The 19,780-nt window shown below is 52.0% G+C and overlaps 1 protein-coding gene across 1 annotated transcript in view; it reads right to left on the minus strand.

Annotated features, from left to right (window-relative positions):
• Nucleotides 1–19,780, minus strand: part of CELF5 (CUGBP Elav-like family member 5) — a gene marked incomplete at both ends in the record, with an annotated part of 46,628 nt that overhangs the window by 20,535 nt on the left and 6,313 nt on the right. Inside the window, 1 exon segment of the mRNA XM_082836930.1 lies at nucleotides 7,131–7,213. Coding sequence (XP_082693056.1) covers nucleotides 7,131–7,213 — 83 coding nt within the window.

A 19,780-nucleotide genomic window follows, 5' to 3' on the forward strand; every position in this document is an offset into this window, starting at 1 on the left:
CCTCTCTCTCACCACAGTCTCCCCACCTTTCAAATGGGGTGAGCAGCAGCCCTGGTGCCCCCCTGACATGGCAGATGGATGAGGTGCCCCGGCAGTGCTGGGAAACAGTGATAACCCTGGGGAAACTGAGGCCAAGAAGAGAAGGGCATTGCTTGAGACTCCTCACCCATCCCCAACTGTCAGCAGGTGTCACAGAGAGACGGGGAACTCCCTAGCCTAGATGTATGATGACACTGCACCATGCTCCTGGTTCTAGAACATTGTAGCCTGCACTGTCTAATATGGTAGCTGACTCCCAGCCTAGAACATTCTAGGTCTGCACTGTCTAACATGGTAGCTGACCCCAAGTCTAGAACATTCCAGGTCTGCACTGTCTAATATGGTGGCTGAGCCCTGGTCTGGAACATTCTGGGTCTGGGATCTCCAAAACAGTAGTTGATCCCTGATCTAGAATATTCTAGATTTGCACTGTCCAGTACGGTAGCCCTTAGCCACATGTAGACATTGGAAGTTTAAATTTACATCTATTAAAATTAAATAACATTAAAACTTCAGTTCCTGTGTTACTCTTGCCCCTTTTCAAGGGCTCCATAGCCACACGGAGCTAGTGGCCACCCTATTGGACAGCGCAGAGAGAACACTTCCACCTTCAAGTTCTGTTGGACAGCAATGGTCTATAATGGGGATTGGCAAACTACAGCGCTATTCGGGCCCCCAATCTGTTGTTGTCAATAAAGTTTTACTGGCACACAGCCATGCCCATTTGTTCACTTGTCATCTGTTACTGTCTTACACTTTGAGTAGATGTGACAGAGGCTGTATGGCCGGCAAAGCCATACATTTCTGCTTTACAGAAAAAGCTGGCTGACCCTTGGCCTGGAACATTTTAGAACTATGCCATCCACTAAGCAGCCGACAGCCACACGTGGCTACTGAGCACTTGAAATGTGGCTTGTGTGACCGAGAAACAGAACTGTGTTTAATTGTGTTCAGTTAAAATTAATATAGGACTTCCCTGGTGGCGCAGTGGTTAAGAATCTGCCTGCCAATGCAGGGGACACGGGTTCCATCCCTGCTCCGGGAAGATCCCACATGCCGCGCAGCAACTAAGCCCATGTGCCAGAACTACAGAGCCTGCGCTCTAGAGCCCGCGAGCCACAACTACTGAAGCCCACACACCTAGAGCCCCAGCTCCGCAACAAGAGAAGCCACCGCAATGAGAAGCCCGTGCACTGCAACGAAGAGTAGCCCCCACTCGCTGCAGCCAGAGAAAGCTGGCGTGCAGCAACGAAGACCCAACGCAGCCAAAAATAAATAAATAAATTTATTTTTTTAAAAAAATTAATATAAAGGTAAATCTAAGTCTAAAACCTGTTACTAGCCGACTTCATTCTTGGAAAACCTTTAAGTATGTTTAGGACAATTTGGGCAAGCGAATCTATTTTTTCAACTGTCAATTTTATAAAATGCAAATCCAGATCGAGCATCTCTGATAACCACTGAGTGTCCCACTTGAGATGGACAAGAAGTGTGCAATCCACACACCGGATTTTGGAACACTTAGGATGAAAAAAAGGAACGTGAACTATCTCGTTAATAAGTTTTACGTGGGCTCTACTGACTGCCTCTTGATAGGATTTTGGAGATAGTGGGTTAAAATAAAAGATAGCATTAAAATTCATTTCAACTGTTTCTTTTTACTCATTAAATGATGCTCCTAGAAAAATCTAAATGCTATACATGGCTTGCAGTCTATTTCTATTAGCACCGTTCTAGAACATTAACCATCTCCTTATTCTAAACAGGGTTTCTCAGCCTCAGCACTGTTGATCTGGGGCTGGGGCATTCTCCATCGTGGCGGGCCGTCCTGTGCACTGTGGGGTTTGGAGCAGCATCCCTGGCCTCTACCCACAAGATGCCAGCAGCATCTCCTGGTCATGACAACCACAAATGTCCCCAGACATTGCCCAGTGTCCCTGGGGGCAGTAAACTCGTCCGTCAGGCTCTCACATGTCCTTGCACTCAGCAGGCCAGGCATGTTCCTGCTTCCAAGTCTTGGTATACCCCGTGCTCACACCACCCCCATCTGCCACAATCCTCCCCATTGCTCAAGACTCAGCTCAAATGCATCCTCCTCCAAGAAGCCACCCTGTTTGCCCTCCGCGAGGCCATCAACGCAGGTCACCTGGTTCTCCCTTATGATGCTGCCCACAGTGACCCTTATATCTGGCTCTTCATTTTGTGGTCACCCCTTGTAGTGAGTTGAATGGCTGTCCTCCCTAAAAATATGTCCAAGTCCTAACCCCTGGAATCTGTGAGTGGGAACTTATTGGAATAGGCATCTTTAGAGATGTAATTAAGTGATAGATCTGGACACGAGGTCATCCTGGATTTAGGTGAGCCTTAAATCCAATGACTGGTGTCCTCATAAGAGAAAGGCAGAGGGGCTTCCCTGGTGGCACAGTGGTTAAGAATCCGCCTGCCAATGCAGGGGACACAGGTTCAAGCTCTGGTCCGGGAAGATCCCACATGCCGCAGAACAACTAAGCCCGTGCGCCACAACTACTGAGCCTGCGTTCTAGAGCCCGTGAGCCACAACTACTGAGCCTGCACTCTAGAGGCCGTGCTCCGCAACAAGAGAAGCCACTGGACTGAGAAGCCCATGCACCGCAACAAAGCGTAGCCCTTGCTTGCCGCAACTAGAGAAAGCCCGCACGCAGCAACAAAGACCCAACACAGCCAAAAATAAATAAATTTATTTAAAAACAAAGAGAGAGAGAGAAAGGTACAGACTTCCGTGACGGCGCAGTGGTTAAGAATCTGCCTGCCAATGCAGGGGACACGGGTTCCATCCCTGGTCCGGGAAGATCCCACATGCCGAGGAGCAACTAAGCCCGTGTGCCACAACTACTGAAGCCCGCGTGCCTAGAGCCCATGCTCTGCAACAAGAGAAGCCACCACAATGAGAAGCTCACGCACCGCAACGAAGTGTAGCCCCTGCTCGCCGCAACTAGAGAAAGCCCGCATGCAGCAACAAAGACGGAGCGCAGCCAAAAATAATAAAAATAAAATTAATTAATTTAAAAAACAAAGACTCCTCGCTCCCAATGCAGGGGGCCCGGCTCCGATCCACATGCATGCCGCAACTAAGAGTTTGTATGCCACAACTAAGGAGCCAGCGAGCCGCAACTAAGACCCAGCGCAACCAATGAATAAATAAATAAATATTTTTTAAAAAGACAGAGCGAGAGAGAGAGAAAGGCAGAGGGAGGTGGGAGAGCTGAAGACACAGAGAAGAAGGCCACGTGATGACAGAGGCAGGGGTTGGAGGGATGCGTCTACAAGCCAAGGATTGCCAGCGACCACCAGAAGCTGGGAGACAGCCTGGGATAGAATCTCCGAGAGCCTGCAGAGGGAGGGCAGCCCTGCTGACAACTGGAACTTGGACTCTGGCTCCTGGAACTGGGAGACTGTAAGTTTCTGTTGCTTTAATACACCCAGTTTGTGATGCCTTGTTAGAGTGGCCCTAGGAGACATCTACACCCCCGATTTACTCCTGAAAGTCAGGGTCTGCCCTCAAGGGACCCCCAATCTAGGGGGAGACATAGGCAGACGCGGACACCCCCAGCCCCGAGGGGTCAGGGATAAGCAGAGGGAGGAGATAACAGGGGTCGCCTTGAAAGCAGCGTAGAGATTCTCCAGGTAGGAAAGCAGTTTCCCACACGTTCTCCACACGACCTAGAGGTTGGTGTTCTTTCTGGGTCCTTAGTATCTGGAGAGTGAGGAATTTCTAGGAACTAGGGGCTGCCGGAGACCAAAATATAAGAGCTTAACATCTCCAAAAATGGAATCTACTTTGTACCCACATTTTTTTTTTTTTTTTGGTACGCGGGTCTCTCACTGCCGTGGCCTCTCCCGTTGCGGAGCACAGGCTCCAGATGCGCAGGCTCAGCGGCCATGGCTCACGGGCCCAGCCGCTCCGCAGCATGTGGGATCTTCCCGGACCGAGGCACGAACCCGTGTCCCCTGCATCGGCAGGCGGACTCTCAACCACTGCGCCACCAGGGAAGCCCTGTACCCACATTTTTTAACAACCCCCTCTCCAGCCTGGTCAGATGGACCTGGTGATGCCCATTTTGGAGACAAGGATGACTGAGCCTCTTAAGGAAAGATACTGTCAAGGTCACACAGGTTGGGAGGAGTGTAGCTGGGATGGGAACCCACAGGATCACAGAAGTGGGGGGAGGGGTGACACATGGAGGAGAGGCTCTGGAGAGCAGGATGTGGGGATGGCAGGGCTGGGGGTGATGGGGGAGGGAGGAGGAGAAACTTGTTCAAAGGGGATGCTGTGGCCAGTTTGAGCTCTGCTGGGTCTGGGGTGCCTGGGAGAGTCACCAGGGGGTGGTTTCTGCACACAGAGCTGGCGAGAGAAGTGCAGCATAGGTGCTCAATGAAAGTTTGCTGGTGGCTGGATAGATGGATGAAAGAACTCGATCCATGGGCTGGGAGAGTGAGCAGAGAGAGGAGGACAGAGAGCCCTGAGCCTGACACAGAGAAGGAACCCCGGGCAACTGGCATCTTTACATCCTGAAGGGGCCTCGGACCAGGGACCAGCCTGGAAAGAGGGGTGGGGCATACAGGGAGGGATGGCTCCTTGACTCCTGGCCCTTCCACCGTCTGCCAGAGCCCAGCTTTAGCCCCCAACACAGAGGGAACAGGCCCCTGAGGCCTCAGGCAGCCAAAGGCACTGGCTTTGGATCTCAGTGATCCCGTCAGGAAAATGGGCGCAGGGGAATGGGGAAGAGGGACTTAGCTGATGGGGGCGGAGGGAAACTTCTAGGAACGTTGGCAAATCTCCATGTGGGTATTGATTTCTCTGAACAGAGAGTCAGAGCTTACAGCCAGGACCTGATGCCACAAAAAAAAAAAAAAAAAAGGTCCACTGGATATGGAAGGATTGGGAAACAGCACTGGAGCTGTTGCTAGCATGGGGTCTGCAGTCAGACCATGAAGGTCATATCCCTGTTCTGCTGCTTGCTGGCTGCCAGAACTTGGGCAAATCCACTACCAAACTTTGTCCCTCCAAGGTGTCCCTCCCCAAGGCCCCCTGGCTCCTGGCAAGTTGCCAGGATAGAATATGGCAGAAATGAGTGTGTCAATCTGAAAGGAAGCCATAAAAGGTGCCGTGGCTTCCTCCTGGCTCTCGCCTGCTCCGATCACATGCCCTGGGGGAAGCCAGCAGCCCTGTTGTGAGGCCCCTCCCTCAAGCAGCAGGCACCAGGGAGATGCCCACAGGAAGAGACGCTGAGGCCTCCAGCCAACAGTCGAGCTCTGGCTGACAACTTCACTGCCACCTCAGGAGAGACCCCAAAGCCAGGACCACACAGCAAACTCATGCCCCAATTCCTGACCCCTGGCAACTGTGAGATAACAAATGCTGATTTTTTTTTTTTGCGGTACGCGGGCCTCTCACTGTTGTGGCCTCTCCCGTTGTGGAGCACAGGCTCCGGACGCACAGGCTCAGCGGCCGTGGCTCACGGGCCCAGCTGCTCCGCGGCATGTGGGATCTTCCCGGACCGGGGCACGAACCTGCGTCCCCTGCATCGGCAGGCGGACTCTCAACCACTGCGCCACCAGGGAAGCCCGAATGCTGATTTTTTGAAGCCACTAAGTTGAGCAGTAATTTGTGGTGCATCAGGAGATAACTAATACAGTCCGTAGAACTCCACTGTGCCCCTTGACGCTAACCTGTATGGACGGACCTGCCCTCCAGTTTCCAGTTGATTTGGGGAGGTATTGACAGAAGGCCCAAGGGAGGGAGAAGAGTGAGTTCCGGATGGTGTTTATTCCACAGGCTCTAAGTCACCTTTGCAAGTCCTGTTCCTTCTCCTGGCATGCCCTGCCTTCTCATTTTTCAAGTCTCTTCTCAAATGCCACCTACTCTGTGAATCCCTCCATGACCTTCTGTACAGTTTCACCCCATTATACTCTTCCGATGCTGAAGACCAGAGAGGTTGAGTTACTGGCTCACTGTCACACAGCAAAAACAGGTGGGAGCTAAATGAGGAGCCCACTGATGTGGCCACCAAAGTGTATGCTCTTGCCTCTGCCACTTCACCTTCCATAGAGGGGCTCTTTGTTCTGCAAGATAAGGTTGAGACCACCCCCTCCCAAACATTGTGATGCTTGTTCAGAGTTGAGTTAAACCCATGCCACAGCTTCATGTCCCTGGCAGGCGAACCCCAGATTGTCCACTGTCAGCCGTGCTGTGCCCATGCTCCCAGCAGTGATGGCATGATGCCACCAAAGCATCCGCTGAATCTTCTTGAGACTGAAGGGTCCCTGAGATTTCCAGAGGGAAGGGGCGACACCCCCACCCCCGAACTCATGGGGGGTGCCACAGTTCTCACTGGAGATCTGGCTTGGCTGGCTCAGGGAGACCATCCATCCTTTACTGGGGGCAGGGACCTCCTGCCCACCCAAAGAGGACAGGGCTGATAAGAGAGACCAGCAGGGACAGAGCCTGGGCCAGCTTTCCCTGGGGAGGAGCTATTACATTAAGGGACCATAGCTTCATTTGCTCCATAAGAACAAGGGGAAAGAGAACCCCTTCCCTTTTTATGGTGAGAAACAGGTAGGGTCTAGGCTCCTCCCTGAGGCCCACAGGCCCTGCACATCTGCCTCTCTCACCTCCCTGCCCTCCCCTCCTCCCTCTCTCCCCCTCGCTCATTCTGTTCCAGACACATGGGCCTCCTCGCTGTTTCTCCAACACACCAGGTCCAGTCCTGCCCCAGGGCCTTTGCACAGGCTGTCCCTCTGCCCTGCCAATATTTCCTCATCCTTCAGGTTTCAGTCCAATGACACTCACATGCTAAGTCAGGTGCCCTTGTGCAGTATGCAGCCTGCACGCCACACAACAACCCTGATGTGAAGTATACAGCATGGGATGCAGTAGGCACACAAGAAATGCTCATTCTGGTGATTTCTGTCTCCCTGTTCCTTATGCCTCTTTCTGAGTCCAGAAGCACGTGGGCTTCACAGCTGATCCCAGGAAGGGCCTTAGCCTTCCCCAGGCCGAAAGCATCTCCTCCGTGTGTTCCCCCCCTTCCCAGACAGCACCCAGGACTCACCCCGGGCAAGGTCTTCTGTTCGTGCAGGGCAGTCTGAGCTTTGATGGCGGAGTCCCTGGCACAGTAGGTGAGAAAGGCACAGCCTGGAGGGGAGACAAAAATGGGTGTTAGGAGAAAAGGATGCTGTATACCCATGTTCACAGCAGTATTATTCCCAATACCCAAGAGGCAGAAACAACCCAAGCGTCCACTGACTGATGAATGGATAAACTAAACGTGGTCCACCTGTACAATGGAATATTACTCAGCTTTATAAAGGAAGGAAACGAGACTTCTCTGGCGGTCCAGTGGTTAAAACTCCGTGCTCCCACTGCAGGGGCACAGGTTCGATCCCTGGTTGGGGAATTAGGATCCCATATGCCGCATGGCACAGCCAAATAAATAAATTAAAAGGAAGGAAATTCTGACACATGCTACAACATACATGAACCTGGAGGATGTTATGCTCAGTGAGAGAACCAGACACAGGATACTGTGTGATCCCACTCACACGGGGTCCCCAGAGGAGTCGCATCCATAGAGACAGGAAGTAGACGGTGGGGGCCAGGGGCTGGGGGAGGAGGTGGGGAGTTAGTGTTTCATGGGGACAGAATTTCAGTTTGGGGAGATGAGAAAGTTCTGGAGGTGATGGTGGGGATGGTTACACAACAGTGGGAATGTACTTAATGCCACTGACTTGCACACTTAAAAATGGTTAAAATGGTCAATTTTATGTTATGTGTATTTAACCACAATAAAAAAAATTTAAGGAAAGAAAAGAAGGAAAAATGATTAAGGTGGTAAATTTAATGTTATGTGTATTTTACTACAATTTAAAAAACAAAAAGAGAAAAGGAGGCTGGAGCCCCCTTTGGGTGTGGGGCAGGAGTAGCTCAGCTCTCCCCTCCCACACGTACATTTCCCAAAGGGAGAGACAGGGAAAGGCAGAGAGGAGAATCAGCTGTTAATTAAATCCGTGGCTGATGCTAAAATGCGGGGCGAGGTGGGGGAGGGGAGAGGGGGCAGAGCTGCTGCCCCAGGGAGGAGGGTGGGGAGGGCACCAGCAGCCCCAAGGAGTCAGAAGAGGCCTCAACCCTGGAATGAGGAGCACAGTGACTCTGCCACTAACCAGCTTTGTGGCCTCGGATGGGACGCTGCCCCTGTGTGGGCCTCAGTTTCCCCCATCAGAGAGGATGGTCCGAGGGTGCGGTGGGATTGACCCACCAAGGGGTGGGGAGCGGAGCTACAAGGGTGGGGTGTGGCGTCAAAGGGCAGGGCCAATCAGCAGAGGCAAGGGGCGGGGCCGGCCCTAAAGTAGTCTAGAGAGAGGGCGTGATTGGAGGAAGTCGTGAATGGGGGCGGGGGGTGAGAAGCGTGAGAGCCACAGAGACAAGAAAGGTTGAGAGACAGACACAGAAGAGGAGCGAGCAGAGGGAGGCGCCCAGAGAAAGGCCAATGAGATCAAAGATATTTTGAAAGATGTTTGCCCGAGGCGGGCTAGAGGATGCAGGCAAGTTCCCTGGGATGGACATAGGGATCCGGGCTCCAGCGCTGGGTTGCCTCTCTAACCCCTATGGACCTCAGTTTCACTGTCTGTGAAATGAGACCATGGTTGGCTGCTCTCATGCTGTCGAGTCCTGTGTTCTCCATGCCCAGCTCCCTCCCCATGGTCTCTCTGCCTTCCCCGAAGAGGACCCCCTGTGCAGAGCCCCTAGGAACAGCTCCGTGGGCACCACTTCCGCCCCAGGCTGGAGCTAATTAAAGCCGCATCCTGCTGGGCTGCGCTCACTACGCGGCTGCTCCCACCAGCTGGGCCTGGTGATGGGGAGGGGTCCCCGCCCCAGGCCTGAGAGGTGCCCTGCAGCCCTGGGGAAGGGGCACCAGGCAGAGCTGAGGACAGCTTCTAGCATTTAAAAAACATTTAAATGTGTTGGGAATGTAAAATTGTGCGGCCGCTGTGGAGAATACTTTGGCAGCTCCTAAAAAAAGTTAAACATAGAATTACCATATGATCCAGCAATTCCACTTCTGGGTATATATCTCAAAAGAATTGAAAGCAGGGACTCGAAGAGATATTTGCACACCCGTGTTCATAGCAGCATTATTCACAACAGCCAAAAGGTGGAAACAACCCAGATATCCATCAACAGATAAACGGATAAGCAAAATGTGGTCCATCTATAAAAGGACCACAAAGGAAAGAAATTCTGACACCTGCTGCAACATGGATGAACCCTGAAGACCTGATGCTCAGTGAAATAAGCCAGACATAGAAGGACAAATACAGTATGATTCCACTCATAGGAGGACCCAGAGGAGTCAGATGCATAGCGACAGGAAGTAGATGGTGGGGGCCAGGGGCTGGGGGAGGAGGATGGGGAATCAGTGTTTAATGGGGACAGAGTTTCAGTTTGGGAAGATGAGAAAGTTCTGGAGATGATGGTGGGGATGGTTGCACAACAATGTGAATGTGCTTAATGCCACTGAGCTGTGCACTTAAAAATGGTTAAGTTGGTAAATTTTGTTATGTAATTTTACCAGAATAAAAACTTGTAATTGGGATATATTACAAACATCCCCTCTTTATAAATTTTGTGTGCTTATTCTTTTTTGATTATTCTTTTTTGATGCCCATGTCTTCTTCCAATACATGCCTCATCTTTCCACTTTTTTTTTTTTTGGTGTTTCTATTTTCTGAATAGAATCTCCCAAGGTCTTCAGGGAAAGGAGAAGCACTACGAAAATCGGCCATAAAGACTGAGAGAAATTAGGCATGATTGGCAAGAAATTGGGCTGCAGGGAGATGTAAAATAGGGGCAAAGCCCTTTCTCCTTGGGTCCTTTCTTGCCTGTGGAGCCCCATATGCAGAAGATGGAGTGTGCTGGCCCTAGAAGGGTAGGTGAGACCCCTGAATAACCTTCCATCAGCCTCTGGGTCTGGAAGGTTTGCAGCGAGAGAAAAAACCAAAACAAACACGCGAGCCGCTGTCCCTGGTACTGAAATGTTTCCCTGTTTTCTTGGCCCTATCTCTTCTCGGCCTCTTAGCTTCTCTTTTCTAATTGGTGAAAACGTGTCAATGTTCACCAGTTTCTGGATAATAGAGCCTCGAATTTCAGGTTCTATTAGGGTTGAACTGTTTCCCTCCTCCCGCAAGCTCATATGTTGTTCTCCTAACCAACAGGACCTCAGAATGTGAACTTATTTGGAAATAGGGTCGTTGCAGATGCAATTAGTTGAGGTGAGGTCATAGTAGAGTAGGGTGGACCCTAATCCAATATGAGACTGGTACCCTTATAAAAGGGGAAGACTTGAACACAGAGACATGCACACAGGGAGTACGCCATGTGAACATGAAGGCAGAAATCTGGGGGATGTATGACAAGCCAAAGAATGGTAAGGACTGCCAGCACCACCAGAAGCTGGAAGACCTGCATCAGATTCTCCCTAATGGTCTCAGAAGGAGCCAGCCCCTGGGGCTTCCCTGGCGGTCCAGTGGTTAAGATTCCGCGCTCTCAATGCAGGGGGCACGGGTTTGATCCCTGGTAGGGGAACTAAGATCCCACATGCCACACAGCGCGGCCAAAAAAAAAAAAAAAGACAAAAAAAAGAAGCCAGCCCTGCTGACACCTTGATCTCAGACTTCTGGCCTGTTGGACTAGGAGAGATTACAATTCTGTTTTTTTAGGCCACCTGGTTTGCAGCACATTATTTCAGCAGCCTTAACAAATAAATACAGTTCCCAACAAACACAGACTTTTAGTGATGATGTTAATAAAGCTCCTTAGTTTTGTTTTTGTTTTTTGCGGTACGCGGGCCTCTCACCGTTGTGGCCTCTCCCGTTGTGGAGCACAGGGACGCGCAGGCTCAGCGGCCATGGCTCACGGGCCCAGCCGCTCCGCGGCATGTGGGATCTTCCCGGACCGGGTCACGAACCTGCGTCCCCTGCATCGGCAGGCGGACTCTCAACCAGTGCGCCACCAGGGAAGCCTTAAGCTCCTTAGTTTTTATTGCTAATAAGCTTATACTCAATACTGACTCATTTAATCGTCACAATAACCCCACAAAGGAGCTGTTGGCATTGTCCTCGTTTTACAGATGAGGGCTTGAGGTACAGAGAGCAAAAGTGACTTGCCCAAGGTCACACAGTGGAACATCCCAGGCAGTCAGGCGCCTCGAACTGTGTGCTAACCACTAGGATACACTGCCTTGAGTTTGCATCTTTTCTAAAAATTTCCCCCAGAGCCTATGAGGGAAATAGGCCCCCCAGGCCTATGTGGAGGGTCACAGGCCTCTGCCTTAACTTTCCCTGTAAGGAACCTTAAAATAGTACCACCTTTCTGACAGAATGTGCTGCTGGATCAAATGTTGAAGAGGCCATGGACCCCATTTCAATTTAGGGGGTCTGGTTTGCTGCATCCTAGTCCTAGAGGGACCCTCCCAGGGAAATCTCAGCCCAGCCAGTGCCCACAATGGGTGAGCCTCTCAGCAGATTCCAGCCCTGGCTACCCTCACCCTATACACCAGCCTCGTCAATGACAAGAGGGTGGGACCAGGTGTTCAGCAAAACACACTCCAAGCCCCGCGCTGGCCAAGCCCTGGGGTTCTGTAGAGGCGGGGCAGGTCAATAGGGCAGCCCCACCTCCAAGAACCAATAACCCAGAATGCTCAGTACTTGACAACCCCATGGTTCCCTTCACACCCACCCCCATTTTTCAAAGCCTGGACAAGAGCTGACCTCTCGACACCCCAGGTGGAATAGGGACCAATGGGGGGATCCTTGGGAAACAAGAGATTTCCTCAATATATGAAAATTGTCTAACAACTAGATCCACCTCATCATGGCTCTCTTTGGAGGGAGGCAGTGCCCTGTCCCTGGAGGCAAGCAAGCAGCAGATCCCCTTCTTTACTGGGCAATCCTGAGGGTCCCTCCTCTTGACGAGATCCTCTGCTCTCTGCTCCAAGATCACAGCTTTTGGAATTTCATGACTTGAAGTTGTAATAATGACAGTAATAGTTGAAGTTCACTGAGTGCCAAGCATCTTATAGAGACATCACCCATATGAACCCTTCAAACCCTCAGCCTAGCCCAAGAGAATGGCACTATTGTATCTGTTTTCTCCCCATTTTAAGACGGGGACACGGAAACACCAGACATTGAGCTGTCACACAGCGACGGGTCCCAGACGTGGAATTCAAACCCTGGAAGTCTAACTCCAGTCCCAGCCCTTCTGCACCACAATATTTCCCCTCTTATAACAGTAGTAGCAATAACAGCCAAATCATTGAACACTTAGGGCGTTCGCTCTCCTGGGTACCCGGCTCCACGCCCCTCTCTCCTCTGCAGGAATCCTATGAGGGAGGTGTTATGCATTGTATGGAGGAATTGAGGTTCAGAGAGACAAAGTGACTTGCCTATGATTGCACAGCAGGTAAGGGGTGGAGCTGGAATTTGGAGCCAGGGGTATCTGATGTCATGGGCTTCACTCCCATCCACTGCACTTTTGGGGCTTTTGTCCCTGGGGTGTGGAGTGGCAGAGGCACCCAATTCTGCCATCTTCCCTGAACTCACTCCACACCTTTAGTATTTTAAGACAAACGTGGCCTTAAGAGCATCCATGAAAAGACCATTGTGGGCCACCTACAATCTAGTCTAGACACCAACTGTTTGATGCACAGATAAACTGAACCATTAATACAGGCCTCCCAAACATGGAGACCCAGGCCGACCCCACAGAGCCTACGATGGTAGGGAGAAGAGTGTCCACCTTACAGGTGAGGAGACTGAGGTTCCCAGTGGCCCAGGTCACCCACAGATAGGACAGGGCTAGGACTTAAGCCCATACCTGCATGACACATGACACAGGGCTCTTCCCCCAGCCCTGGGGATGCTCCTCTCTGAGGAAGGGGGCAGAGGTGGCCATTGTCCCTCCATGGCAACAGGCCTCTGCTCAGCTGGGCTTCTGGAGACAATGCTTTGACTAATGGGTGATGCTAAGGCTCCAGGCTGGGTAGAGGCAGAGATAGACACACCCCTGTGTGTTGTCAGCCTGGGGCAGAGGTGGGGACACAGGGCTAGGGAAGCCCAGAAGATGAGAAGCATCCCTGCGCACTGAATGCTGGTCCTCGCAGAAAAGATCCATCCACTCCAGGAACCTGGGAATGGGACCTTATTTGGAAAAAGGGTCTTTGCAGATGTAAGGATCTTGACATGAGATCATCCTGGACAACATGTGGGTCCCAAATCCAATGCCAAGTGTCCTTATACAAGACAGAAGAGGAGACACAGACAGAAGACAGGGGAATATGGAGGCAGACACTGGACGGATGCAGCCACAAGCCTAGGGACGCCTGGAGCCCCCAGAAGCTGGAAGAGGCAGGAGGGACACTCCCCTGGAGCCTCCAGAGGGAGCACAGCCTTGATCTCAGACTTCTGACCTCCAGGACTGAGAGAGAATCTGTGATCGTTTGGAATGGCTACCCCCAGGAAACTGGTACCGATGGGGACCCAGGAGCAGCAGCAGTTTGGAAGGAAGAGGTGGAACCCGGTTTGGGCCCTGCTGGATCTGAGGGTTTGGGGGTCTTCATGGGAAGGACCCCCGCAGGACTGACTAAAAATCCCCCAAGTGGTACCAGCCATGTGCATGGAGCCAAGCCCTCATGCAGCTGCTCTCCCTGCCATCCCTGGATTCTCACACCATATATACATACATATATATATATATATATATATATATATATATATATATATATTTTTTTTTTCCGGTACGCGGGCCTCTCACTGTTGTGGCCTCTCCCGTTGCGGAGCACAGACTCCGGACGCGCAGGCTCAGCGGCCATGGCTCACGGGTCCAGCCGCTCTGCGGCATGTGGGATCCTCCTGGACCGGGGCACGCAACCGTGTCCCCTGCATCGGCAGGCGGACTCTTAACCACTGCACCACCAGGGAAGCCCTCTCACACTATTTTTATCCCCATGTTACAGAGGAGTTAACCCAGGCTCAGAGATGCTGAGCAGCTTTCCTGAGGTCATACAGCAAGTCAGAAACAACCCCTGGTGCTAAACCCAAACTGGGGGTGGGTAAAGGGCTTCTGAGTTCCAGAAAAGTTCAGAGCCTTGGGGAACGACTTAAGTCGCTGGAGCTTGTTACATTGATCTAATGAACTAAAAAAACTGTTTTAAAAATGAAAAGAGGGGCTTCCCTGGTGGCGCAGTGGTTGAGAGTCCGCCTGCCGATGCAGGGGACGCGGGTTCGTGCCCCGGTCCGGGAAGATCCCACATGCCGCGGAGCGCCTGGGCCCGTGAGCCATGGCCGCTGAGCCTGCGCGTCCGGAGCCTTTGCTCCGCGACGGGAGAGGCCCGCGTACAGCAAAAAGAAAAAAAAAAAATGAAAAGAAAAACAATTTTTTTTTCCTTTTTACTATTCATAGTCCTTATGTTCATGCATAAGTCTGGGATTTTTGTCACTTCCCAGGCAGCTTGGTAGGTCTGGGGACTGACCCTGATGGACACTGGTCGTGTCCCTGGCTGCACCCTGACCCTGGACACACCCCACGCCTGGCATCTCAATGACTGCCTTTGTTTTTGTTTCTTTTAATATTTATTTATTTGGCTGTGCCGGGTCTTAGTTGAGGCATGCGGGATCTTTTAGTTGCAGCATGCAGGATCTAGTTCCCTGACCAGGGATCGAACCTGGTCCCCCTGCATTGGGAGCACGGAGTCTTAACCATTGGACCGCCAGGGAAGTCCCTCGCTGACTACCTTTGAACTTGCCATTTTCTTGGTTCACACACCCTCACCCTTATCTTTGCCTGGCTCATTTCTCCTCAACCTGAAGGTCCCAACTGAGCCACTGCTCCTCAGGGAAGCCTCCCCAGCCCCAGCTGATGCTGGGTCAGGGGGGTGGAGACAGGTAGTTTCCCAGTCACTTATGTGTTCCCAGTGTCCAGCATCGGGCCCAGCACACAGCACGTGCTCAGTAAGAATTTGGCCACTGTTCCTGGTCTCCATCCTGGTCCAGCCGCACCTGGACCAACTCAGTCCCCTACCCCCTGGTCCCCAGCTACGCCCTGGCGCCCACAGTCTGTCCTCCCCAGAGCAGCCACAAGGGGGCGCCTGTGACACCTGAGCCAGGCCCCGCCCCTCCACAACCCTCCAGAGCTCCCACCTCCCTGGGGTAAAAGCCCAAGTCCTCCCCGTGGCCCACAAGGCCCTGAACGACCTCCCCCTTCCCCTCCCTGCCCTCCCCCCTCCTCTCCCCCTTACTCACTCTGCTCCAGACACACGGGCCTCCCGGCTGTTCCTCCAACACACCAGGCCCCGTCCTGCCCCAGGGCCTTTGCACAAGCTGTTCTGGGATGTATTTCCCCCAGATCTCTGCACAGTTCACCCTCTCACTTCCTTCAGGTCTTGGCTCAAATGTCACCCCCTCAGTGAAACCTCCATGGAGCACCCTGTTTAAAACGACAGTCCTGGGACTTCCCTGGTGGCACAGTGGTTAAGAATCTGCCTGCCAGTGCAGGGGACATGAGTTTGATTCCCTGGTGTGGAAAGATTCCACATACCGCGGAGCTACTAAGCCCATACACCACAACTACCGAGCTTGTGCTCTAGAGCCCGCGAGGCACAACTACTGAGCCCACGCGCCTAGAACCCATGCTCTGCAACAAGAGAAGCCACTGCAATGAGTAGCCCTGGCTGGATGGAACTAGAGAAAGCCCGCGTGCAGCAACGAAGACCCAATGCAACCAGAAAAAAAACAAAAACATTCCTCAACCACCCCCCACCCTGTTCTATTTTTTCCTGTGCCTTTGTCACTGTCTCAAATGGCACATAATTTTTTTTTCTGTCTCCCCCACTGAAATGCCACTTCCAAGAGGATGGAGGGAGTTTGTGTTTTGTTCAGTTTGGGGTCCCCAGAACTTACATAGTGCCAGGAACAGAGTAGGTGCTCAATAAATACTGACTGAATGACTTTGTTTCCAAACTGACCTGCTAATATCAAGACCACCTCCTGGAGGGCGGCGACTACACTTGATTCATTTTTCTCCCTCCCCCCGCCCCCCCCCCCATGCCCAGCATCAGGTCAGTCAATATTTCCTGAGCACCTGTCATGTGCCAGCTGTGCTGGGGAAACAAAAGCAGGAGAGACAGCCTTTTTCATTTCTCTCTGATCACCAACATCTCCTCCCCTCCCCAGCCAGGACTCCATCCATGACCGATTGTGCAAAGTCCTCGTCTCAAACCCCTCTGATCCCCACCCACCGCACAGTGGCACCCCAGGCTCAAGATCTTTCAATTCAGTGCTAATCAAGGGACTAAAGATGGGGAATTAACCCTGCCCAATGCCCTTCTGCTGTGTGATCTAGGGCCAGCCACTTTACTTCTCTGAGCCTCCACTTTCTCATCCATAAAATAATAATACCGTCCACTAAAGATTATAGGAGACATTCCCTTCTGCTGTGGCACCACCTCTCCACCACCCCCTGTCCCCGGTCACCCTCTCCACCTCCTTGTCCATCCTCTCATCCTGAAGCCATCCCCCACTTTGCTGAGAATAGCGGGGCTGATGGGCCCCTCCCTCTGCTTATAAACTCATTGCTTCCTGTCCAAGAGGGCAAGACTAGGACCCAGGGCTCACACTCCATCGGGCACACCGTCTCTGGGCTGCCGCTCCTTAGCCTCTGTTGCTCCCTCCTCCTCTGCCCCCACCTTACACACTGGGGCTTCTCAGGGCTCATCTGGACCCCCGACTTCCTGCCTACGGCCATGTTGACTCCTCCCACGGATTTAGTCGCCATCGCTGCACCAGTGATTCCCCCATCCGTGCACTCACCCATCCATCCATCCATCCATCCATTCATCCACCTGTCCATCCATCCATCCATACATACATACATACATACATCCATTATCCATTCATTTATCCTCTCATTCACCTGTCCATCCTCATATCCATCCGTTATCCATTTATTTATCATCCAGTACTTTATTCATCCATCCATCATTCATTCATTTACCCATTCATCCATCCACACAGCAAGTTATCCATCCATCCATACATACATCCGTGAATCCACCCACCCACCTGCTGTGTTTCAGGTACTTTTCTAAGCACTCGAGACCTATCAGTGAACACAAAAGGCAGAAATATCCCATCTTAATAGGGCTTCTAGTCTATTGGGAGGAGAGAAAAACCACTAAAATAAAAAGTAAAATCTATGGTACATCAGAAGTTCTCATTTTCACAGAAAAAAAAGGGGGAAAGCAGGGAAGAAGGGTTTGGAGTGCTGGAGAGTGGCTGAGATTATAAATCATGTCTGTAGGATGGCTTCACTGAGAAGGTGACGTTTGCAGAGGATGAAGGAGGAGGCATGTGATTATTTGGGGGAAGTGTGGTCCAGGCAGAGGGCACAACCCATGCAAAGGCCCTGGGGCAGGACCGGGCCTGGCGTGTTGGAGAACAGCGAGGAGGCCCGTGTGTCTGGAGCAGAGTGAGCGAGGATGTGAGGTGGGGAGAGGGAGGGTGACTCCATGGTTCTATCCTGAGCACCCTGAGGGCTTGTCTACATGACACCACACTGACCACTAACCGCTCAGGCTAGAATGTTGGTGTGATCCTAGATCGGGGTCCCCCCCTCGGCACTGCTGCCATCGGGGCCGGGTCATCCTCTGTGGGGGCCATCCTGGGTGCTGTAGGGTGTGGAGCAGCCTCCCTGGTCACCAGCCAAAGCCAGGACCCCCCCCCCCCACTCATGACAACCACAGATGTCCCCAGACAACGCCCAGTGTCCCCCAGGGGGCAGGATCGCTCTGGGTGAGACGCACCTCACTGGACCCCTTCCTCCTCACCTCCCCCCACCAAGAGATGACGATTTGACTTTTTAAATCACCACAAATCACCACCCTTAGGACCACTCAGCTGTGCTGACAACTTTCTCACAGCACATTGTGCTCCTCGTGGGCACAGGAGGTCTAGTTCACTCAAAGGTGGCACATAATAGGGACAAAAAAAAAAAAAAACAGTTGAGAGAGGGGGTGGGTAGGCAGGTGAAGAAATGACCTTGCAGCCCTACCCACCCACTTGGGGTAGCTCTAGATGACACCAAAACCCTTCCAATATAGACATTGCTATGATGAACGTGCTGTGTGTCCTTGGGGTGGTGCCCTCCCCTCTCTGAGCCTGCCTTTCCCCATAAGGTTGCTCAGGAGACCCCTAGTTGTGGTGGGAATGCCTCCTTGGGTCCCTCCTCCTAGCAGAGGGTCAGGGACAAGGACATAATGAGTGCCCCCTCCCCACCTCTCAGAAATGAAGACTCCACCCTTAAAGGCTGCTGGGAGAAGTAGGAGGACAGTTAGGGGAGGTCACAATCTACCCTACATGACATCTGCAGGCAACCCGCCATCTCTCAGGAGCCCCTCAGAGGAGCTGGGCTCAACCGTGGTGGCAGAAATCTCCGATGTTCGTCCAATACACCGGACCCCATCCTGCCCCAGGGCCTTTGCACATGCCGTGCTCACTACCTCCAGATTTTTGGGCCCTGAGACACACAGGCCACTATTCTCCCAACACAGCAAACTAATTCTGACCTCAGGGCCTTTGCACATGCCATGTCCTCTTCCTGGAATGCCTTTCCTTTGGGTTTAGAACAACAGCTTCCTCATCTGTAATGCAGGTCTCATCCCAAATATCACCTCCTGACATCTTCAGTCACCCAACGTCAGCTGTCACCCTCCAACACACATCTCATTTTACTTCCTCCAGAGCGACTCTCTCCTACCCAAATCTTATTCATCTGTTTGCTCACTTATTGTCAATCCCTCCTCCCCCCAGATTGCTTTGTGTCCCCCAGAGCCTAGCTCTGGCACATCCCAGAGACCTGACAGACAGTTGTTGACTATCTGGCTACCCAACCATTTACTGACACCAAGTATACGCAAGACACTACTGACAGTGATTGCATTAACCACATTCTATAAACTAATTCTAATTTTTACAACTACTCTGTAAGACAACTATTGATATTCTTTCTCTTTTACAAATGAGGACGCTAAGGTTCAGAAAAAAGATAAGGTGGTTTGTCCAAGATCACACAGAAATAAAAGGCAGAGCCGGGAACAGGAACCAAGCCTGTCCAGCTGCCAAGCTGATGGTCATTCCCATTCGGGTGGGGAGGAAGGTGGTACACGTTGGAGGGGTGTCCACCAACCCAGCCAGCCAGCCATCCGTCCCTCTATCCATCCACTCACCCATCCATCCACCCCTCTACCCATGTATTCCTCCGCCCATTCATCCATCCATCCACCCATCTATTCATCCATCTATTTACCCACCCACCCACCCATCCATCCATCCATCAATCCATTCAGCCTTTCATCTGTCTACCCACTCTTTCATCCATTAATGCACTCATACAGCCAAGTCACTGTCACCCATCCGTCCATTCATACCTAGAACTACCTACTCACGTATCCATCTATCCACCTGTTGACCAGCCCCCCCCAATCCAACCACTCCCTTACCTTCCCATCCTCTCATTCCCTTAGGCCCTTGTTCATCCACGTGATCCACTTCAAAATGGTGAACAAGACACAGTCCCTGCCGTCACAGAGCTTACATGTCAGTGATGATGACCATGACCCCAGACCAACAGAGCTATTGCTAGGTCAGTGTC

Source organism: Leucopleurus acutus, assembly GCF_964270905.1.
Source record: "Leucopleurus acutus genome assembly, chromosome: 3".
Classification (NCBI taxonomy): Eukaryota; Metazoa; Chordata; class Mammalia; order Artiodactyla; family Delphinidae; genus Leucopleurus; species Leucopleurus acutus.